General features: G+C 39.6%; 2 protein-coding genes across 7 annotated transcripts in view; both read left to right on the top strand.

Annotated features, from left to right (window-relative positions):
• Positions 1–25,134, top strand: part of LOC141394054 (uncharacterized) — a 208,677-nt gene that overhangs the window by 166,267 nt on the left and 17,276 nt on the right. The window lies entirely within an intron of this gene.
• LOC141394049 (insulin receptor) overlaps positions 1–25,134 on the top strand; it is a 59,864-nt gene that overhangs the window by 32,405 nt on the left and 2,325 nt on the right. For 5 of the 6 annotated variants that reach the window (XM_073967854.1, XM_073967856.1, XM_073967853.1 and 2 more), the window contains 6 exons: positions 8,711–10,223; positions 18,818–18,898; positions 18,972–19,138; positions 19,452–19,680; positions 19,736–19,974; positions 21,040–21,343. In XM_073967854.1, the coding sequence (XP_073823955.1) occupies positions 9,699–10,223; positions 18,818–18,898; positions 18,972–19,138; positions 19,452–19,680; positions 19,736–19,974; positions 21,040–21,343 (1,545 nt within the window). In that variant the 5' untranslated portion in view covers positions 8,711–9,698. The remainder of the gene's footprint in view (positions 1–8,710; positions 10,224–18,817; positions 18,899–18,971; positions 19,139–19,451; positions 19,681–19,735; positions 19,975–21,039; positions 21,344–25,134) is intronic. The other variant, XM_073967855.1, reaches the window with a different exon arrangement.

The following is a 25,134-nucleotide window of genomic DNA, read 5'->3' as shown; positions in this document are numbered from 1 at the left end:
ACAATAAATTCGGTGATAAAATGGGCCAAATATCTTAAAAATTCCTTAAAACGACGACGCGTCACGCGTCATTTTGTATGGGGGCTAACGAAAGCATGGACCTACATAGCCCGTTTTCAATACCAAAAGTCCTACGTAAATATAACATATTTTCCCAAAATTTCATCCACCTACGTCAAACCGTTCGGACGCTAGAGTGATTTCCACAGACGGACAGACGGACATGGCTATATCGATGTAGAATTGCACGCTGATCAAGAATATATATACTTTGTGGGGTCTACAATAGGGATAGGTAATGGAAAGCAATAATCGATTTTTCGACTATTCGATTATGGTCTAAATCTAAAAATGCGATTTTTCGGTCTTGCGATTATTTCAGTTGTCTTAAAACTCGACTTTCGACTTTTTCATAACCGCAGAAAATCGATTATAATCGACTATTCGTCGATTTTCGAGTTTTCTTTTGAAACTGCAAAACCGCCACAAGTGTAAAACCGCCAAGTCAACAATCTATGGTCAAACTCGAAAATCGATCACAAGATAATCGATTATGCGATTTTCCTTTCAGACAAAAGTCGACAACGACTTTTAGATCGACTTAATCGATTAACCGAAAGCCGACTTACTTATCCCTAGTCTACAATGATTATTTCAAGTAGTTACAAACGTAGTGAAAAACTTAATATACCCCCATCCTATGGTGGAGGGTATAAAAACTCGCTTGCTGACAGTGAGCGTTGAACACACAATCCTAGGATTTATAGTCGGACACACACTCACTGTGCCACCGTCCTCATTACTTAGTGAGGAGCAAAGTAAGTAGGTTTGCCTTGTAATTTTTTTAAGAAGTATCCCATTACTTTTCAGATTACTTGTAATGGGAAAAGAAGCTTGTTTACATTACTTTGTAATGGGTTACGTAATGACTAATGGATCCGAATTTTTGCTGGGTACACATTATTCGCATAAAATGTGGTGGAAATCACATTTTTTATAATACTTTTTTGTGGATTTTTTTCCAAGTCCTAAAAATTGAAGTAGAGTTTTACTAACTTCGCCATCCTTCGCCACTCTTCAAACTTTTTGAAGAATGTGCGAAATAGTGTCAAGTTAACAAAAAATTTGGTTCCAGCTGCATATATTTGCATTTCCGTGTGCGACATTAAAAATACTGACGATGCCTCTAGTCGTTTCAGTGAATATGCCGTATTACTGTATTCTCAGTTTCTTCTTTGTTTTATGTTTTAATTGTTTGTTTTGGTTTTTTTCTTTAAGGATTTAGACATTTTTGTTTTGGGATCTACTTATGAGTGTATGTTTTTACATTTGTATATTTTCGATATATGTATGATGCTACATATAATATGAAAAACAAGTAAAAATTTAAAGTTCGGTCGCACCGAACTTTATTATATCCCCCACCATGAAATATTCTGACCTCAAATGGAATAATTTGTTTCCTTTCCAGTCCACGATACCAGACGGAGACGTTTTTTGACCAGTAAGAACTCCAAATAGCAAATTACAAGCAATTCGAACCGAAAATGTAGATAAAAACCTCAAAATAACTGAAATAGGGAGGTGCAGTAATATGACCTAAGACCACAATTTTTGGCGCAGAAGGTTTTTGATAATTGAGAACTCCAAATGGCAAATTACAACCAATTCGGACCGAAAAATAACATCTTCAAAATACCTGAAATCGCGAGGTATCGTAATATGAGAGCTATACCGAAACCTGGACCTGAGACCACAATTTTTGGCGCAGAAGGTTTCTGACCATTGGGAACCCCAAATACCAAAGTACAGCCAATTAGAGCCGAAAATGTAGATAAAAGCTTCAAAATACCTAGAATCGGGTGGTACCGCTACATGGGGCTATAGGAAAAACTGGACCCATATTGATGATTTTTTGGCTAAAGTATTTTTGACTTATTTTTAGGAAATACTCGTACTGAAAAAATCGACGATTATAAATATTTTTGTCGCACCTTCCCATACAAGTGGGACCACTGTGCTATGTGGGGAGGGTATTATAAGTTTGTTTTGACCAAAAAGTTTGTAACGCATCAAAATAATGGTCGTAGACCCATACATGTATATATATACCAAAATGAATGGCTCGACGAGCTGAGTCGATCTGGCTATGTGGGTCCGTCCGGCCGTCTGTCCATCTAAACCTTGTAATCACGCTACAGGTCGCAATTTTAATACGATCGTCACTAAATTTTCTGTGTTGATGAAGGTCCCGGAGGGGAAGAAGCCTATTGATTTTGGTGATGGTCGGATAATATTCATGGGTCGGAAAGGGCAAAAAACTTATTTGGAGAAAAATTCAACGTGACCAAATAATGGATATATCGCAATAGCCGATAATACATCCCATCTTTCCTTTTTTGTAATCACGCTACATGGTGCAATTTTGATCAGATCGTCATGAAATTATGGGGGTTTATGGGGGTCCCACAGAGATAAAAACCTATTGATTTTCGTAATGGTCGGATATTACTCAGTGGTCGGAATGTGAAAAAACTTATTTGGAGAAAAGGCCAACGTTTTATTTCAAAGCGAATATCTCTCTTCTGTAAGAGGTATATCAAAAGCAAAACCTGGCAAGGAAAGTAGAAAATATCACGTGTACAACGACGTGAAGTAGGTTGTCATAGGTGGTCAAACAACAGAGAGATCGCAATAGTCGGTAATGCATTCTTTTTTTCCATTTTTTGTGCAATTACACCACAGGTCGGAATTTTGATCGGATCCTCACGAAATTTTGGTTGAGAAAGAAGCCTATTGATGGTTGGCGTACATACCTTTTTTCCATTTTTTTATTTGAGTTGCACTGACGATGCACTTAAATGCGTTTCAACAAAATTGACCTGTATTAATGAAGACATTCAGAGCAAAGGCGCTAAGCTATCCCAATTATAATATTTTGAATTTTACCAGTCAACAACTTATGCACAGGGGTAGTGGTGTAGGGTAGTACTATGCATTTCAGATTCGAGAGTGATGTACGCATTGCCCACAGTTCGCCTACGCCGTTTACATTAGAGATTTTTACTGAGTTAACTTTCTTTATGAGGAATTATTTGACGTATACGCAATGATATAGCTCATCACGCTCATTTGCTAGTCCTGTCGCATCTGCTGGGAAATTTGGTCTAATTTCGCGTAGCGAGCGGCTGCTGCAGCGATGATGTCCCTTAAAGTACTCTCAGCTATCCGAGGATCTGAAGGAATGGGCATCTCTCAGAAGCGGTGCTTGGTGAATTCTCTGAACCCTTGGCAATCAGCTTTCCCCTGGTTTAAAAAAGTACGGTATTCAGAGGTTATGAAGTCGGGTGGTGATGATAGAAAGGTTTTCTGAGCCTAGGAAAGTGACGAGTTGCCAGGATACGTCATTTATCAGACCTGTTGCCACAATGGTGATATCTGGCAACCTCATCTTTTTCTCATAGGAGCGCCTTCATTCACCGTGAATGGTGAGCTGCGGCAATCTTCTCTTATCCTCAACAATATTTCATTTAAAAATATCGATAGCTATCGATACTAACGTTAATTTGTAATCACCATTAATTTGGAAATAAAAATGGCGGAAATGTCTATGCTTTGTTGACTTTTTGAAAAAGTACTTCACTGAAATATAAAGGAGACAAAAAACTAATTGCTTTTATTTATTAAAAAGACATAAAAATACAATTTACTTTTCCGAAAAAATGTGGACGTTTGACTACGGACTTACTTTTTAACATCCACAAAACCGAAAAACCGTGTAATTTCTATTCATTTCAATAGATTTTAGGTTAAAGATTTTTATCCGATAATATCGATAGGCAAACTATCTATCGATATTAAATTTTTTCGATTGATGTTTTGCAAGCTCTAGTTTGATAATGACATTTTGTATTAATAGCATAAAACTATTTATACCGTATACCTCCAGAGGGGGAAAGAGGGGGAAGAGGGGAGAATACTAGGGTTATGGTTTCCTGAAACAATCTGCGCAACAGGACAAAGGTGTAACCAGCGTATTAACTTGATATTTGCACTGAAACTATTTTTGGCCATTTTCTCCATACATGTGGATCCGCTGTGAATTGGAACCATATAGCGTATGATTTTTATAATCTTCTTTCCAATTAATAACAATCATACGCACTATGTTAGAAATACAAAAGTTAAACCCACTTAGCGCCAAGATTTCTTTTGTGAGAAAAGGTATGTGCAAATTTACAAAAACAACATTGTTGTTATTGAAAATCAATTGTCAAAGAAAATATTAACTAATAGGGTCGTTCCAATTTTTTTTCAGGAAAACATTAATACATTCTGAAAGTCCTCTAAAATAGAACAAATTTGAATCAAAATGTAAATATAACGCATTCAAAACTCTCGTAGGTAAATTTTATTGCACGTTTAGGGTGAAAAGCAGTATTTTATGGTAACAAATTTCGACGTTTCAAATTTCATGAGTAGACCCTATTACATTTTGAAAACTAAATTTACAAAAAAGTAAGAATACAGCTTATTGTCACTTCTACCTTATATAAATATGCTTGCTTAAAATTATTTATAAAAATGATATTTTTGAGACTTTTTAAGCATTTAAAAAATAACTTTTTATACCCTCCACCATAGGATGGGGGTATATTAAGTTTGTCACTACGTTTGTAACTACTCGAAATAATCATTGTAGACCCCACAAAGTATATATATTCTTGATCAGCGTGCAATTCCATATCGATATAGCCATGTCCGTCCGTCTGTCTGTCCGTCTGTCCGTCTGTGGAAATCACTCTAGCGTCCGAACGGATTGACGTAGGTTGATGGAATTTTGGGAAAATATGTTATATTTACGTAGGACTTTTGGTATTGAAAGCGGGCTATGTAGGTCCACGCTTTCGTATAGCGCCCATACAAAATGACGCGTGACGCGTCGTCGTTTTAATGAATTTTTAAGATATTTGGCCCATTTGACCACAGAATTGGTTGTAATTTGGTATTTTGTGTCTTCAGAGGCCAGAAAACATTCCTACCAAAGTTGGGTTATATAGGTCCACGTTTTGGTATAGTCCCCACATAAGACCCCTTATAAAGTACGCGTCATTTTAATATATTTTGAATGTATTAGACCCATTTGACCAAAGAATCGGTTGTAACTTTGTATTTTGTGTTTCCAGAGGCTAAGAAACATTTCTACCATAAAATGTTTATATAGGTCCACGTGTTGATATAGCCCCCATAATACAATATCTCCCGATTTTCGATATTTTGAACGTTTTAGCATCATTATCACACCGATATGGCTGAAATTTGGTATTTAGTCTTCTTTAGGCGTATAAAACTTTGCCCCAGAAATTTGTAGGTATAGGTCCACGCCATAATATAGCCCCCATAGAACGGTACCTTCCGATTTTCGGTATTTTTAAGGTAGTGGCCACATTAATCCACCGAAATGGCTGAAATTTGTGGTGGAGGGTATAAAAAGTTCGGCCCGACCGAACTTAACGCTTTTCTTACTTGTTTCTTTTAGAAATACCGAAAACTATGAAGGGTAATATTGGTGTATTCTTACATGCCAATCCCTTGGTTTTTGATTGAGAAAATACTCTTACTACATTCCTAACTAATCTCTGATTTTATATGAATGTATCGTTTATGATTAAATTTAAATTTTTCATCAAAAGTCGAAAATTACAAAAAAGGATATTTTCTCTACGATTTAGTTTGGCTTAAGGTCAGTAAATTGAAAACATGTTGTTCTGTTTTTAATATTTTTTTATTTTCCGATATTTCGCTCGTCTCCGACGATCATCATCAGGTATATTATGTTTGTTATATTTTGAAACACTAGAAGTTACTGACTCATCTGTTCACAAATAATTTCATATGAAAATTTTTTACCCCAAATGAAGTCTAAATACCAAATTTCAGCCATTTCGGAGGAATATTGAGACCACAACCTTCAAAATACCGCAAATCGGGATGTACCGTTCTATGGAGGTAATATGAAAGCGTGGAGTTACCGACAAATTTCATATGGAAAGTTTAATATCCCAAATGAAGCCTAAATACCAAATTTCAGCCATTTCGGAGGAATATTGAGTCCACAACCTTCAAAATACCAAAAATCGGGAGGTACCGTTCAATGGGGGCTATGTGAAGGCGTGGACCTATACCGACAAATTTCTGGGGGGAAGTTTTATACACCCAACGAATATTAAGTATCAAATTCCAGTCATTTCGGTGGATTATTGTGCTGTTCTTAGGGGGCTATATGAAGGCGTGGGCCTAAACCGACAAATTTCATATGGAAAGCTTTATACCAAATGAAGACTAAATACCAAATTCCAGTCATTTCGGTGGATTATTGTGACCAAAACCTTCAAAATACCAAAAATCGGGAGGTACCGTTCTATGGGGGCTATATAAGGTCGCGGACCTGTACCGACAAATTTCTGGGGAAAGTTTTATGCACCCAACGAAAACTAAATGCCAAATTTCAGCCATTTCGGTGTGATAAGGAACCTAAACCTTCAAAATACTGAAAATCGGGTGGAAATAGAAACTTCTATACCAAATTACAAAACTCTGACTTAAACATTGCAAGCTGTATCTTGATTTCAGATGTGACGGATGTGTTACGAACGGAATGACAAATTTAATTATACTCTCCGTATAATGGTGGAGGGTATAACAAAAGAACAACATGTTTTTAATTTACTGACCTCTAGCCAAACTAAATCGTTGAGAAAATTCAGTCAACTATAACCATACAACAGAAAGTCGATTTTTTTGAATTGAACATTTGAATTTGAACATTTGCGTGGAATTGAATATACCAAATGGAGCTTTATAAGCAAAAATTTGCGAAGATATCCGAGTTTTACAACAATTTTTGCAACCATTTTTGTGGCGTTTAAACGACCAGTGGCTTTATGTGGGTTAATAAAAAACCAAAAAGATAAAAAATTGGTATATCCGAAAAACTGAAAGTTTTTGCACGTTTTCTATCATAGTGTAACCTGAAAATCAGTAATAACACTGTACAACATTTTTATGGTAAACATGTGCAGACAATTTGAACTGACGATTTTTTTAAAGTACAGACCCAAACGACAAAAACCCTAGTTGGATTTTGTTGTTTTAGATCCAGCTTGGATTTTATTGCCCCATCTATATCTATATCTATATATCTCTGAAACCAATGCGAATCTTCTTCTGACCTCTGAAACAAATTTGAAGATAAGGGCAAGAATAAAAAATTGTTTGTAAAATGCATCTATCAGGTTGTTTTTAGTATATTTTTCAATGACAATTTGATAAATATATCAACCCCAAATGCGTGTAAGAATAAACTGCCTGTGTGAAAAGTGTTTGAAATATGTGTTGTAAAACAAAAACAAAAAAAAAAACAAAGTACCGCAGAAATGACGTGACATGAGCATCGACAGTTTCAGAATGTTCTGAAGAATTTCTGAGAACGTTATTTGGAAGATTTTTGTAAAAGGTTACTTGGTTCAATTCCCAATAGTTTAGCTGATATCGACCAAAATTCTAGAACTTATGTAAAATGTTCTATATTTTATCGATTTTGATGCCATAGATGAAGTTTGACTTACGTGGCCTGTCCAACAGATTAGTTCTACTTGTTTAGGGCTACAATATTGCTAAAGACAGTAAGGCCAAATTCCTATTCGTTTCTGAGATAAAGGCCTGATAAATGCCAAAAATATCATTTTAGCCCGGTTTAGACGAGACCATAAAATCCGAACTGGGTCTGACAGGACAAAATTCAACTAAGGTTTTTGTAGTCTCAATATGTACTTTCAAAAAATGCATACTAGAAGTTGTGTAATCATACGTCTGTCACATCGACCCACACCATAACTCATCAGGTCCTGCTGTCATATTATGATTCAGGTAGGTTAGTGGTATTTAGTCAGTACTTGGGAAGTATACAGGAGGCAAATCATGGGAAGTATACAGGAGGCAATCAATGTATATTACAGGTGTGGCGGGAATTTGCACAGCTGTACATAATTGCCACATACAAAGGGACTTTGGACACAATTTAGCACTTACCCAAGTCAATGAAATGGTTTATATATTTTCAAACGATTTTCTATGATTTCGTCAATCAAGGACTTCATTGGAAGATGTATTTCCCAGAAAAAAAAATTGCTAAGTACAAAGAAAAACTGAAAAGTAATTTTGTGGAACAAAAAAAAAATATCACTTTTGAAAATAATTACTTTTTGATAAGTGCAAAGTGAAAAGCGATAAGTTGTTTCGTGGATTTAGTCAGTTGGTTGGTGGTATTTAGTCAGTACTTGGGAAGTATAGAAGAGGCAAATCGTGGGAAATATTCTGGGGGCAATCAGGCGTGGCGGGAGTTTACACAGCTGTACATAATAGCCACATATACAGGGATTATGGAGACAATTCAGAACTTACCCAAGTCAATGAAATGGTTTATATATTTTCAAATGATTTTCCATGATTTCGTCAATCAACGACTTCATTGGAAGATGTATTTCTCAGAAGAAAATCTCCTTACATTCGAAGTAATTCAATACCTCTTCCCAAACTATTTTCCACTAAGCATTCCTCCTTTGATGCCATTTATTTTAACTAAACATAACAAAAAAATTCATAACATTTTCTTTGCTAATTAAAATCTTTACACCTCTGTTAAAAACAGTAGTGTGGGAATCTCCTTAATCCAGAGTAGAAAAAAAACCAAAGTGCACAGAAAAAAACTGTTCTCATTATCAATTTCAAAATAATCTCGTGTTAAATAACAAAGCGGCACGAAATCGTCAATGTTTATGAAGATCATAAAAGCAGCTAACAAGAAACCAAATACAAGAACAAAAACAAACAAAAAACACGAACAACAACAACTCACAAGCAATAACAACAATTACATAAACAAAAGTGAAACAAAGTGCGCGACACATACTTGGCGAAGGAAGTTAGCAAAGCGTGAACTCTCCTCCATTCATACCTCTACGTGGTTAAAGCTCATAAACAACAAAATACTCGAGCAGATAAAAATCATTGTTGTTTGTTGTCACAGAACGTACGGCCAGAAGAAGTAGAAAGAATAACAAAAGGAATTCCCATTTTGCAACAATGTATGCAGACGGTGGTGTGGTGGACCAAACGACGACCGACAGCAACAGCAACAACAGCCCAAGTACAAGTACAAAATAAAAGCACATGCGTAGCGTAATATTTTGATACAGCAAAAACAACAATAACACGATTAAGCAGCATCATTGAAGCTGATGCTGGTGAGGCAGTCATCCAAAGCAGCAGGAAGCCCATTAAAGTCAAAGGAATTACATTCGAGTCATAAACAAGAAATAAACAAACAAAACAAAACATTCCGAACAACGACCGCCAACAAAAATTGATAGCTCACGTGCCAGTCTGGTCGGCCGATGTGCTGTCGTAGAGGAGGACCGGTATCCACATAAATTGCCGGTATCAGCACACACAAACACAACAAACATTTCGCGAATATAACAACAAAAACAAACAAACATACAAACAAAAAAACTTGTTGCTCCAGTTCCCAGGAACATACATAGTAGTCAAGGCCCCTCTGTCTACCCCCTTCAGTGGGACGAAGAGTTCCACACTTAGCAGCTGTTTGGTTGGTTGGTTGGCCAGAGACAGCTGTTATGCCCCCAACAATAAATTATTACAACAATAGCAACATGTTGCCGGCATCCATGGATGGTGGCGGTGGCTTACTACACAAAACATTAGTCATATTTTTATTGGCAACATGTTGTTGTGGCGTCATGGGTTCTACTACTTCTCCAGACACTCTGCCACCTAAAGTAAACACTAATACCAACTTGTTAGTAGGTAGCAACAGCACAACACCATCTTCACCATTACCACCAACAGTTGAATGCCCCAGCATGGATATACGCAATTATTGTGAAAATTTCGATTATTTGGAAAACTGCACCGTCATAACGGGCTCTTTGCTTATTGTCCTTCTACCCTCAAATGGTACCTGTGACTATTCCCAATATCGTTACCCAAAATTACGCGAAATCACCGATTACCTATTAATTAATAAAGTAAAAAATTTAGTCACAATTCGTGATATGTTCCCTAATCTAACTGTGATACGTGGTTTAAAACTATTTCTCAACTATGCTCTGGGAATTACCGAAATGGATTCTTTGGAAGAGGTAAGTAATATTATGCTACACTTATTTTATTCTGTAGGTTTTGGGTAGGGTACGTTTTTGTAACATACACCTTTAAGTGGGGAGGGTATTTTTTCTTTATGGCAAGATGTTTCTAATTCTTCGAAACAATGGAGGAGGAAGACCTTATTTTAGGCGACTTGGGGCTAATAACTGAAACAAAAAGGAAAATGTTATTTTTTATTGTTGTAAATATGAATATTAATTCATTGTTTTTGTTTACAAGGTTCTTCTGTGTCCAGATTTAAAAATTCTGTAACCTGAACTGGCTGCGTCGTCCATAAATAGATGGGAGACAGATGTGTGTTTTTACCTGACAAATTAATAGGATAAAGTTTTGTATCCCCAACGAACAATAAATACAAAATTTCACTCATTTTGGTGCGATAATGAGGCTAAAACCTGCAAAATACCGATAATAGTTAGGTACTCTTCTTGGGGTCTGCACGAAGACATGGTCACATGCCGACTAATTTCAGGTGGAAGGTTTTGTACCACAAGCGAAATACCAAATTTCAGCCATTTCGATGGGATATTGAGGCCACAACATTCAAAATATCGAAAATCGGTAGATACCTTTCAATGGGGGCTATATGAATACATGGACCTATACCGACAAATTTCAGGTGGAAAGTTTTGTACCACCAGCAAAGACTAAATACCTACTTTCAGCCATTTCGGTGCGATATTGCGACCACAACCTTCAAAGTACCGAAAATCCGAAGGTACCCTTCTATGGGGGCTATATGAAGGCGTGGACCTATACCGAGAAATTTCAGATGGATATTTTGATACCCCCAACGAAGACTTAATGCCAAATTTCAGGCGTTTTGGTGAGATCTTGAGGTCACAACCTTCAAAATATCGAAAATCGGGAGGTACCCTTCGAGGAGGACTAAATAAAAAAGTTCAGCCATTTCGGTGCCACAACCTTCAAAGTACCGAAAATCCGGAGGTACCCTTCTATGGGGTACCACCAGCGAATAAATACAAAATTTCAATAATGTTGGTGTTATAATGAGGCTAAAACCTACAAAATACCGATAATAGTTTGGTACCCTTCTATGGGGTCTGCACGAAGACATGGTCATATACCGACTAATTTCAGGTGGAAGGTTTTGCACCACCAGCGAAGACTAAATACCACATTTCAGACATTTCGGTGCGATATTGAGGCCACAACATTCGAAATACCAAAAATCGGTAGATACCTTTCAATGGGGGCTATATGAAAACGTGGACTTATACCGACAAATTTCAGGTGGAAAGTTTGTACCACCAGCGAAGACCAAATACCAAATTTCGGACATTTCGATGCAATGTTGAGGCTACAACCTTCAAAGTACTGAAAATCCTGAGGTATCCATCTATGGGGGCTATATAAGGGCGTGGACCTTTACCCACAAATTTCAGGTGGAAAGTTTTTTTATATCCCCAACAAAGACTAAATGTCAAATTTCAGAAATTTCGGTGGAATATTGACGCCACAACCTTCAAAATACCGAAAATCGGGAGATACCATTCTATGGGGGTAATATAAAGACATGGACCTGTAACGACAAATTTCCTGTGGAAAGATTTATACCCCCAATGTAAACTAAGTGCCGAATTCCAGCCATTTCGGTGTGATATTGAGGCCACAACCTTAAAATTACCTAAAATCCGGAGATACCCTTTTATAGGGGCTATATGAAGGCGTGGACCTATACCGACAAATTTCGGCTGGGAAGTTTTGTACCACCAACGAAGACTAAGTACCAAATTTCAGCCATTTCGGTGCGATATTGAGGCCACAACCTTCAAAGTACCGAAAATCGGGAGGTACCATTCTATGGGGGCTATATGAAAGAGTGGACCTATACCGAGAAATATCAGGTGGACATTTTGTTACCCCCAACAAAGACTTACTACCAAATTTCAGGCGTTTCGGTGGGATGTTGAAGCCACAACCTTCAAAATATCTATTGGGGCTGCATGAAGACATGGTCCTATACCAACTAAGTTCAGGTGGAAAGTTTTGTACCTCCAGCGAAGACTAAATACCAAATTTCGGACATTTCGATGCAATGTTGAGGCTACAACCTTCAAAAAGACGTGGTCCTGTAACGACAAATTTCCTGTTTAAAGTTGTGTACCCCCAATGAAGACTAAATGCCGAATTCAGCCATTTAGGTGGGATATTGAGGCCACAAACATCAAAATACCGAAAATCGGTAGATACCTTTTAATGGGGGCTATATGAAAACGTGGATCTATACAGACAAATTTTAGGTGGAAAGTTTTGTACCACCAGCGAAGACTAAATACCAAATTTCAGTCATTTCGGTGCGATATTAAGGCTACAACCTTCAAAGTACCGAAAATCCGGACGTACCCTTCTATGGGGGCTATATGAAGGAGTGGACCAATACCGAGAAATTTCAGGTGGACATTTTGCTACCCCCAACAAAGACTTAGTACCAAATTTAAGGCGTTTCGGGGGGATAGTGAAGCCACAGCCTTCAATATATCGAACATCGGGAGGTACCATTCTATGGGGGCTGCATGAAGACATAGACCTATACCGACAAAATTTAAGATGGAAAGTTTTGTACCAACAGCGAGGACTAAATAAAAAAGTTCAGCCATTTCGGTGCCACAACCTTCAAAGTACCGAAAATCCGGAGGTACCCTTCTATGGGGGCTATATGAACGCGTGGACCTATACCGAGAAATTTCAGGTGGAAAGTTTTGTACCACCAGCGAAGACCAAATACCAAATTTCAGCCATTACGGTGTGATATTAACACTACAATCTTCATAATACCGAAAATCGGGAGGTACCATTCTATGGGGGCTATATAAACACGTGGACCTGTAACGACAAATTTCCTGTGGATAGTTTTATACCCCCAATGAAAACTAAATGCCGAATTTCAGCCATTACGGTCTGATATTGAGGACACAATTTTCAAAGTACCGAAAATCCGAAGGTACCCTTCTATGGGGGCTATATGAATACGTAGACCTATACAGCCAAATTTCTGTTGAAAACTTTTATATCCCCAAGGAAGGCTAAATACCAAATTTCAGACATAACGGTGGGGTACTAAGACTGCAATCTTCATAGTACCGAAAATCGGGAGGTACCATTCTATGGGGGCTGTATAAAAACGTGGACCTGTAACGACAAATTTCCTGTTGAATGTTTTATACCCCAAACAAAGACTTAATACCAAATATCAGCCATTTCGGTGGGATATTGAGGCCACAAACTTCAAAATACCAAAAATCGGTAGATACCTTTCAATGGGGGCTATATGAAAACGTGGACCTATACCGACAAATTTCAGGTTGAAAGTTTTGTACCACCAGCGAAGACTAAGTTCCAAAGTTCAGCAATTTCGGTGTGATATTGAGGCCACAACCTTCAAAATACCTAAAATGCGGAGGTACCTTTTTATGGGGGCTATATGAAGACGTGGACCTATACCGCCAAATTTCTGGTGCAAAGTTGTATACCTGCAGCGAATACTAAATACCAAATTTCAGCCATTACGGTGGGATATTAAGACTACAACCTTCAAAATACCAATTTTTCAATCCCACGGCGGCAGGTTCTATTCACCGGATTGACTCGGACGAATCATTTACCAGGGGCAGCCAACTCAACAATTAAGTGTTTGCCTTCGTGTATTTTTTCACCATAGGAGCGGCATTGCCGGGATAGAGATGAACCCCGGGCCAGTATGGATCTGTTCCGATTGTCAGATCAGCATCCGCTATTTGTTAACTTCGGTGAGATGTAATGGATGCAGGGAATGCGTGCACTTAGGAGGCTGCTCAGGTCTTTAGAACTACTGTGATAGGAGTTACGCTGCTGTTTTCTGCGCCAGAGCATCTCGCAGTGTGTCTTCAACTTCATTGTCAGAATACAAAACACCCCCGCAGTCTCCCAACAACAATAAATGCAGCATTTAACACCCAAAATTATTATTCAGCTCCTCGGAAATGAAACAGTCCTGCAATTCAATTGCAACAGTCTTAGCGCCAAAGTCAGCGAAATTGTGGACTTCATGAGTCGGAAAAGCATTGCTGCCGTCGCGATCCAGGAAACAAAGCTCATCATTACCTATAGCTTGCAAAGTTACGATGGTAACAACATATTGCGGAAGGATCTTACAAGAAGCACAGTGGGGGGACTTGTCTTCCTTATACACCAGCAGACCTACCTCGTTTAAGCTTGAATTTTGTGACCCATACATGGAATATATGGGGGTAGCAGTAAAGTGTGGTACTGCCGAGGTAGAGCTGGTTAATGTGTACATACCGCCCGCCGATAAATAGCTGTGCCTTGCGTTATATGCCAGACATTAGTTCGGTATTGGAGGTCAATAATAGTCTGCTGCAAGCGAACTTTAATGCTCATTATGAGCTTTGGAATTCGGTCCTAGGCAATGACCAAAGGAGTACATCGCTGACCGATCCACGTTTTGGAAGGTGACTGAAGACTCTCCTACGAGCGTGATGAGCTTCGTCGAACGAACCCTGAAGACCCAAGAGTAAGAAAACTTCAACATGCTAGTAGGGGAACATAAGCGGAAAAAGTGGCTAGACCACCTGATGCAATGCAGCATTGGTACAGGATTAAGTAAATTGTGGGCAACGAGGGTGATAGGGCGAAGCGGAGTGTTCTAAGCCGTATAAGAAGAGCTCACCCAGCCGAGAAGGTACCGCCACAATGTACGATGGCCGATGTTGCAGACGTCATTCGAAACACGAAATCATCCAAAGCATTGGGACCACACGGAACATCAATGGTAATGCTCAAGCAACTGGATAAACCTTGGTTGAGTACTGAAAAAGTGTCCTCAATCTGTCGTTAACCACCTATATTGTAGCAGAAGCCTGTCAGGGTTGTACAGTCATTGAAGCCAGGCAAGGATGCCAACAGAGATGAATGGTACAGACCGATCTCCCTCTTGTCGCTAGTAGCAAAGATTCTAGAGACACAGCTCCTCCCCATGATGAGAAACAGGTTCCCAGTTGCCCAACATCAGCATGGATTCCGGAAATGCACGGCACAACAACAGCATTACACACCAAATCCACACATATCAGTCGAGGACTGAACCAGAACAGGTTGTGTGACCGAACAGTTATGGTGCCCTTGACTATTGAAAGCTTTCGATACCGTCAACTATCCCAAGCTGTTCGAGGATATGAAGTTGACTTCCCTCCAGTCGTGTTTGAAACGTTGGATAATCAACTACATGTGTGGACGCCAGTCGTTTGTAGAATTCAGAAATAGGAATTCCAAAACCCATAGAGTGAAACTGGAAGTTCCCTAAGGCGGAAGGATATCTCCGGAACTATTTAATCTCTACCTTTCTGACATTCCATAATAATAATTGTTCCACAAACATCCCAGAAGGGACAAGGGAGACTTCTCTCATATCAATTAGTGCACCCCGATTTATATTAGCTCAATGATATGTAAACTACAGTTTATCGCCGAGTCTGAACTGCGTGCCACAGACGCCACTTATAGAGAAGTTTTACATGGCTGAAATACTCAAGGAAATGACGCCAACATTACTGTGGCTAAAATTAGCCTCTCTCTGAACATATTGGTCAATTATGCCTTGATTCCGATATACTACCCCTGATTCCGATATACTACCCCAAGATTAAGTTGTCCGCGCAAGCCACAGCACCAGTGTCGTATGCACATGTTAGTCCATATTTATATTAGGCAATTTTCCTTGCGGCAATTGTCAGTTTGACGGAGAGGGAGGTGAGGTATATGGTAAACCTTTGCCTCTAAACACCCTCTCTCACCGACAAACTGTCAATTGCCACAAGGAAAATTGCCGAATGTAAATATGGACTTTGCGGCACGCAGTGGAAGAATACTCAAAACTGCCAGAATTCCGCCCTGAGCAATGCAACAGGTTGCCTACTCATGGTACCAGTGGACCATCTTTATGAGAAACGAGAAGCTGTAGATCTACGAGACTGTCAGGCTGGCCTGTTGATGCACGGTGTTTTGGATGTCTTCATGATAGCACCCGATATCATTAGAGATGGATGAGTCTAGGTGATGAATCTTCTATCAGAACGAGATGATTCCGGGATTAGGGTGACACGGCTGATAACTTGACATCTGTACACACCCCGTATGAATTCAAAAAGAATTATTTTGGAACGGTTCTCCATTGCGTGTCGCTCAGGATGTAAGTCCAGACCGGGTCGGCATAATTGAAGATAGAGCAACCAATGACTCTATATGTTGCTATCAATGTCTCCTTATCTTTGGCCCTGGAGGTGCCAGCTAATGCTTTTATGAACTACATATATTTTGGTTCTATCCCTCTCCCCCTTGATAGCAAATTCAGACGTTCTTCGAATAGCTGTCGTCGGCTTGCTGTGATTTGTCCCTCAGTGGCGGCTCTCTCAATGACTTCTACACCAAAATGTTTTTTTCTACGATTTTCGAAGCGTTGAAGGTCGCCTAATACCAGCTCTTCCCGCTGTCTTAGAGATGATGTTCATCTTCAGCTCATATGACTCCTAGAGTGGTTCTGAAAGGATGTGATTCCTCAGTTGATCCAGCGTTCTTAAATCCTAAAACACATCGAACGTTTCAGTAAAGTTGGGCGTAATTTCGGATAAAAGAATAAAGAAAAATTCGATCTATGTTACCCTTGCTCTTTTATTCTTTTATCAGAAATGATGCCCAACTTTACTGAAACGTTGGATGTGTTTTTACGGCTTAAGTTGTGAGATTACCTTCGGTTCCACATTCTTTCCGATAGAAAACTCCATTGAGTCTAATCGCCCAACCTTTGGCATCTTTGAAAACTTCATTTGATGGATACTCCCTGTGTCCACAGTTTTGGACTCAGCAGCGTTGCTAGCCAAAGAATCGTCTATGCTCGGAACTGTATTCACCGAACATCCAATACACTGTAGCTCTTAAGGCCGATGCGGACGTCTTAAGTAATAGAATGTGATTTCTTTAAAACTTTTCAACTCCTGTGAGGTTCAGCCTATAAGTTTCCTCTCTCTATATCCCTCTGTTAGTGAAGAGCGTTCCCGGCCTACGAACTTCTTTAACACCCTCCTCTATTACATTTTTTGTTTCAGTTCGGACGCGATTGGAGCCCGTAGGAGAACTGTTGCAAATATTATCTGGTAGTCCTCCTACCTCGACCACATCTTGCCTAGGGAGACTGGGCCGATCGGCTTTGACCAACGAAAGGCCCTTCTGGATAGTATCCGGAACTTACACCTTTACTCTCCGTTCGTCTGATTGCGCTTGAATGACTGTGACACCCATTATGTTTTCAGATACTTCTTGCATGTCCACCTTTATCATGGCAAGAACTCGACAACTAACGCTATACTCGATGTGGTACAGATGGTACCCTACGTCAAACCTAAGAACACCGATTGTCACGACACGGAGATCAATACTTATATAACTGTTTGTTCGGTCACATTCTCATTTACTCAAGATTCAGAAATTCTATGTTCGAATGGTTCTATAAGTATGATGAAGGAAATTGTGACTTTAAGTCCCCATATTGCGTCAAGATTGTTATGCCCATCGTCAACCATGGAATAGCCCCCTTTACCATGACAAGAACTCGGCAATTAATATTATACTCGTTGTGGCACCCAAGTAGCAACTAGGCTCCATTATAGTAAAGTTGGTACCCTATTGCAAATCAAAGAACACCGATGTGCACGTGCTCGCTGACACCCCGACATTAGAGGATCTCGAATAGTTACGAGATCACTACCTGTATAACTTTTTATTGGGTCACATTTTCCTTTATTCAACATTCCGGAATCCTATATTCGAAGTATTCTAGAATTAGGATAAAGGAAATTGTGACCTTAAGTTCATAATCGTGTCGAGATTGTTATCCCTATCGAGATAATGATGATTACAGATGGTCGGACAAAAATTACACTGTGACACAAAATATAGATGAAAATCTGGGGCAGAGATAATTCCTTTTTGGGATGAAAGCCCTTGTTCAGTATATTAAGAATCCCGAAGGACAGATCCGCCGTGAGTCGAACTTTCGAGTTATGGCGTGATTAAGTCTCTGCTGAAGACCCTGTAAGGCATCTGAAATTACCGTTATATCTTTGTTAACTGTTGTTTTAGCTTATTTATTAAAAAAAAAATATATGACGTTTTTCAGCTTCGCAATGTTCTGCAAAAATATCGCTCAGAAAATTTTAGGTACAGCTCTGAAGACATGTCATCTCATAAATAAGCTAAAACAACAGTTAACAAAGATATAACGCTAATTTCAGACGCCTTACAGGATCTTCAGAAGAAATTTTATCACGCCATAACTCGAAAGTTCGACCCACGGCGGATCTGTTCTTCGGGATTATTAATATACTCACCAAAGGCTTTCATCCCCAAAAGCAATTATCTCTGCCCCAAAATTTCGGTTCACAGTTTTATCAAATGTAACTATGGTGAACCAGGATGGTGTAGGATATAATAACGATTTTAGTTTCATATTCCCATCGTTTTATTAACCTCACATTATTCTTATTTACCATTCCAGGTGGCATTTCCCAACTTGGTGGCCATTCAACGTGGTCACGTCATTATAGGAGGCAACCCAAAGCTGTGCAATTTGAATATGGTAAATATTAGAAGTTCGTTTCCCCCTTCTGGCAATAATTTGAGATTTCGATTTAACCTTCTTTATATTTCAGATCAATTTTGATCGTTTAACCTTGGCACCGGGTGATAATCACATCTTCCCTGATAAAGAGGCTAACTGTTCGAACTTTGATCAATGTTTGGGTTGTAATTCGGGTTACTGTTGGTCAAATAAGGTGTGTCAGAAATTCGAAAATGATAATGTCATCAAAATGCAAGAGTAAGTCACTTATTTCTATAGAATTTGGTTGTAATTGTAAGGTTAGATACTCAAGTAGCGGATGTGAAGAAGTATTTTGGCAATTCCATATTTATAGGCAATTACAGTCAAACTTCGCAATAAGAACTTCCCTGTAATGACTACTTCTCTATAAAGAAGTAGTTTTTTAGCCTTAAGTGGAAATTTTCACACAAAATAGTCTCTCTACAATGTAGTAATTCGTCGGTCCCCAAGTGCTATGTTATACATATGTTTGACTGTATGATCAACTTTGATTCCAGAACATAACCTCTTTTCCTTTTCTCATTTCTAGCCGAATCACCCACTGTGATGAACAGTGTCTGGGTGGTTGTAACAATGGTGTATGCGCTGTCTGTCGCTCATGGACCGATCATGGTGTATGTGTTGAAGAATGTCCATCGGATAAATATATTTCCGCAGATTATTTGCGCTGCTACACCAGAGAAGAATGTATCGCCAAAAAATTGATGATCTATGAAAATCATTGTGTTACATCCTGTCCCTCGGGTTATACTTTAAATGTAAGCTGCGAACAGATTGTAATAAATCGGTAGTGAAATTCTTATTTCTTTGCAGAATGTTACCCATAATTGTGACTCTTGTGGTGGTGTCAATAATTGCCTCAAAACGTGTAATCCCCCTAAACTTGACGAACCATTTTGGATTTATACCTTGAGTGATTTGGAAAATCTTAAAGGTTGTCAGATTGTTAATGGTACCGTTTGCATAAATCTACGCAATCGCATTAATGAAGCGGAATTAGTGGAATATCTGAGTAGTATTGAAGAAATTGTGGGTCATTTGAAGGTTTATAAGTAAGTTGAAATATGTGGAATGGTTATATATAAACGTACTATTAAATTGCTAAATCAAGCCTAGTTTAAACGCAGTGTTACTTACATGTAATGTTGTCATTCCAACGTGAATACCACAGATGCACAACAAAGATATAGAACTGTAAAGATTGGACATAGTGCATAATGCAGTTCAATTTTACTATTAAACCATAGAGGGTGTTTGTGTATAACAGACAACTAAGGGGCATGGTTTAATAAGAAAGGTTAGCCAAAGCTTTCTGTTAATTTAAATTTTTTCATTCGAGTATTCCTAAAACTTCAAAACAATATACACAAACTGTGTATGTGTGTGTGGTGTTTGAATAATATCTCAAACAATTTTAAAAACAATCGAATTCAATGATTTTTAAAATTATTTTTGGAACATTTGTATGGAAATAATTCGTCAGGTTATCATTGAAACAAACATTTTATCATATCCACAACTTGATTATGCGGAGAAACATTGGTCCTTCATTCATTATTCGCGATTTTTATAAAATGCTCAAAATTTGTGTTGTAAACAAACCCACTTGTTGCTTAACTTTGAAGTTTTAGGAATTCAGGAAAAACAAGGGTTCTATAGATTTTTTCATTTAAATCTACCTCTTTACTTATACCATGCTAAGGGGTAGTTTACACTATATGTAAATGTCATATGACATGAAATTTTCCATCGTTATATATTCGCTAATATGTGTAAGATTGGAGATTTTCCTTACTCCATTTACTCTGTGTCCACACCAGCAAACATGTAAAAAAACTACGTCTCCACATTGCCTCCGTGGGTAAATATGGAATGTCTTTATTTCGTGTCATATGACATTGATAGAAAGTATAAACTACCTCTAACAGAACACGACGGCAACAAAAACAAGTATAACATAATTTTATGTCACCATATTGGAACATAACATTATGTTAGACCTCCAGCGCCATCTGCCGATGTTTAGTAGCAATGTAAATGTCCCATCTTGTTATATTTTATGTCTTTTAGTTGCAGAAGAATTTTTTAAAATGATTTTCATTTCCATTTCGTTTTAGATCCCCATATTTAACCTCATTGAAATGCTTTCAAAACCTACGCAAAATCCATGGAACACCTATGGAACTTCAACAGTATTCCTTGGTTTTATATGATAATCAAAATTTACGTGAACTTTGGCCAGTCAAGGAGGCCTTTGAATTGGTTAACGGTGGAATGTCTATACAAGCTAACGATAGACTGTGCAATCGAGTTATACGAACTTTTAGAAAAGCCGTTAAACATGATAATAGTTTAGATTCAATACAAACTAGCGATCAGGAGGTTTTATGTTCTCCGGCAAAATTGAATTTAATTGTGGAGGTAAGTGGTAGAATAATTGTATAGAGTCAATGATCAGTGACGAAGTTATCTGTGGGTTTTAATAGCACAATGGCAATATACATTGAATCTGTATGAATATGGTTAGATTTATAGTCACTGACCTATAGTAACCCAGCAAATAAATAAATTTGAATTAGTGCAATGTAGACTAGTTCTTTCGCGGCATGTTTTGATGCACTTCAAACGGAGTCGTGAAAGAGGCACTCCATTCCTTACATTTTAACCGCATTCGGATGCGATCCAATGAATGACATCCTTTCCTCCCATTTTAACAGCCTCTGGATGCAGTTCAATCGGAGTCGTGAAAAAGGCACTCCGTTCGATACATTTTACAAACAGTTGCATAGTTATCCCTTGCAAGCAAGCCAATTTGTAGATACCTACAACTACAGAATTTTTTCAAAGATAGAAAAAGTGTGCATCAATTTCTAAAATTTTTATATGAAAATAAAAAAATACAACCAAAAGTTGGTAACATTTTTACGGTAACTCACGAGAAGAAAATTTCCTACTGAAGTGCTGTTGGAGTACTTGTCGAAATCTCAACTGGTGATGGGAAGACAATACAAGAACCCCTTTAGCATGAAGCAAAAACATTTCAGCTTGGATTAAATGGAGAGCGGACGATCACTTGTACATATGATTTAACTGCATCTTTGGAGGCAAACAATTTGCTTGGTACATACGATTTAACTGCATCTTTGGAAGCAAACATTTTGCTTGGTACATAAGATTTAACTGCATCTTTGGAGGCAATCATTTTACTGGGAAATAATCAATTACCCAATATCCATTATCATGGATTATTGTCAATGTTGTTGTTGTAACAGTGTTTGTTGTTATGTTTGTATGCTCGTTCCTCTGTTCAATTTGGCTCTGGGTCTATCTCCAGTTCCAGGAAAGTGGCTGCTTCGATGGGATGTAACCACAGATCCACTGGAGTTAGATGAGTAGGTTTGGCTGGGCAGTTGAAACGGTGTTTTGTGTCGTGCGAGCCCATGCCACATACTGGGCACTTGCACGGCGCGATCGATTTCCGCCCAATAAGAATTTAGGCGACTGCAATATCCCGAGCATAGTTGAGCCAAAACTACTCTGGTTTGTCGTGGCAGCTGACGCTCCTCAGCTGCAATAAATGGAGGATGTATTTCGAAGACTTTATTCACACTATAATTGCTTAAGGCCTTGGCAACTGCATCCGTGTGAATACTATTTAAACCTGCTTGATACGCTTGTTGATCTAGGGGTTCTCTCCTGTATCGTTGGACCTCTCCCTCTAGAGCATGGATATCCTTCCTGATCTGCCTGTATGGTGATTGGGATGGCTCACACGGTAACATCCAAGCAGGTACTGCAACGAAAGCATCTCATTGTGTTGCTTTACTGGAAGAATCTTTGCCTCCTCATGTAGATGGTCCACTGAAGATTTGAGGAGGCACCCTGTTGCTGTTCTCAGGGCGGCATTCTGGCAAGATTGAATCTTTTTCCAATTCGGCGACCAGACTGGCGCCGCATACCTTACCACAGACCGACCTATCGTGTTATATGTGGTCAACTAGGTTTCTTTATCTGCACCCCAAGTGCTGCCGGCTAGGGACTTGAGGACCTTGTTCCTACTTTTCAGTTTGTCGCAGATAGCTGTGGCTTGCGCGCACGACGTGAAAGTAGTGGGGCAGTTTGTGGTCGGAATTCTGCTACTGTCGACCACGACATTCAATTCTCTTCCAAACTGCGCTGTCCATGTGGTGAACAGAGTGGCTGTTTATTTTGTGGCGGAAATCTGCATATTCCTCGAATGGAAAAAGGTGGTAAGATCGGTTAAATAGTTGTTCAGTCTCTCACAGATGTCATCAGAATAGGTACCCGACGCCAGGATCGTGCAATCATCCGCATACGTTACGATCTCGATGCCGTCTGGAGGGGGCGGAATACAGGAGAGGTAGAGGTTAAACAGTTCCGGAGATATCACCCCACCTTGGGGAACTCCCTGTTTCACTCTACGGGGTTTGGACTTCTTGTTCCTGAATTCCACGTACGATTGGCGTCCACACATATAATTGACTATCCAACGTTTCAAGCTTGGCCGGAGGGTTGTCTGCTCAATGTCCTCAAACAGCGTAGAGTGCCTGACTGTATCAAAGGCTTTTGATAAGTCAAGCGCCACCATCACTGTTCTATCGCACGGCCGTCTCTGGTTGAGTCCTTGACAAATATGTGTGGTAATGGCGTGCAGCGCAGTTGTCGTGCTGTGCTGCTTACGGAATCCATGCTGATGATCTGCAACTTGATAGCTATTTCTGATACTGGGGAGGACTAAGGCCTCAAGGGTCTTTGCTACGGGCGACAAAAGCGAAATCGGCCTGTGCGATTCACTTTTGCTGGCATCCTTGCCGTGCTTCCGTAGGGGGACCACCCAGCCCATTTTTAGACTTCGGGAACAATGAGGGTGAATAACGACAAGTTGAGAACTTTAGTGAGATGCTCCACTCTTCGGCTCATCCAGCTGCTTCAGCATTACCATGGAGGTTCCATCAGGGCCCAACGCTTTGGATGATTTAGCGTTCCTGATGGCATTGGCAACATCATCCATTGTAAACTGTGGTGGTTCCTCCTCGGCAGGAAGAGATCTGATGCGACGAAATACTCTTCTCTTCGCTCTGTCACTCTCGGGTGCTCGACAAACTGTCGATTGAAATAACTTGCGCACCTCTTCGGGTCAGTCAACGTAACGTCGCCAAACGTGACTGAGGTGCTATCTTCCCTTCTTCCAGGGTTCGAGAGTGACTTAACCGTTGCCCACAATTCACCTATACCGGCTCCAATGTTGCCACTCTTCTGATGATTTAACCACTTGTACCGCTTATGCTCGCCGACTGTTAACTTCCAGTGTCAGCTCCCTGACTCTGGGGTCATTGGGGTTGGTTCGGCGAAGCTCATCACGCTCATTTGCTGGGAAGTTTGGTCTTACTTCGGGTATTCGACCAGCAGGGATATGGCGAGCGGCTGCAGCAGTGATGATGTCTCGGAACGTCCTTTCCGCTACCCGAACATCAGACGGATTGGGCAGTTCTCTGAAGCGGTGATTGGTGAACTCTCTGAAACCCGGCCAATCAGCTTTCTTATGATTGACGAATGGGCGGCGTTCAGAGGTAATGAAATCGGGTGGTCTGCTAATGGAGACAATTATATGGAGATGGTCTGAACCAAGGGAAATGACGGGTTGCCAGGCAACGTCATTTGTCAGACCAGGTGACACGATGGTTATGTCTGGCGAGCTGTGACACTCTCCTCTAATTCTGGTAGGGGCGTCCTCATTGACCGTGCAAAACGTAGAGCTGTCAATCTGCTCAGCTAGCCCTGTACCTCTCTGGTCGTTTCCGAGGGCCGAATGCCACATCTCATGATGCGCACTAAAGTCCCCCAGGACCAGACGATTATGACCTTCCAAAAGCGGGCTAATGTTAGGCACGTAATCTGAGATACAGCTATTTCTAGGCGGTATGTATACGTTCAGCAACTCTTATCTCGGCAGTTCCACACCTGACTGCTACCCCCATACATTCCATGTACGGGTCATTAGAGACATGCTCAAGCGAGATAGGTCTGTATTGGACAGACTGGTGCAATAGGAAAGCTAATCCCCCACCTCCACTTCTGGTGCGATCTTTCCTTAGCACATTGTAACCATCACAATGTTGTAAGCTACAGTTGTTGTTGAGCTTGGTATCTTGCACCGCAGCGACCTTGATGTTCTTCCGACTCATGAAGTC

This window comes from Musca autumnalis, unplaced genomic scaffold (genome assembly GCF_047663935.1).
Source record: "Musca autumnalis isolate F117 unplaced genomic scaffold, ASM4766393v1 scaffold_2, whole genome shotgun sequence".
Classification (NCBI taxonomy): Eukaryota; Metazoa; Arthropoda; class Insecta; order Diptera; family Muscidae; genus Musca; species Musca autumnalis.
The sequence above is the reverse complement of the archived record's forward strand: the minus strand, read 5'-3'. Positions and strand labels throughout refer to the sequence as shown.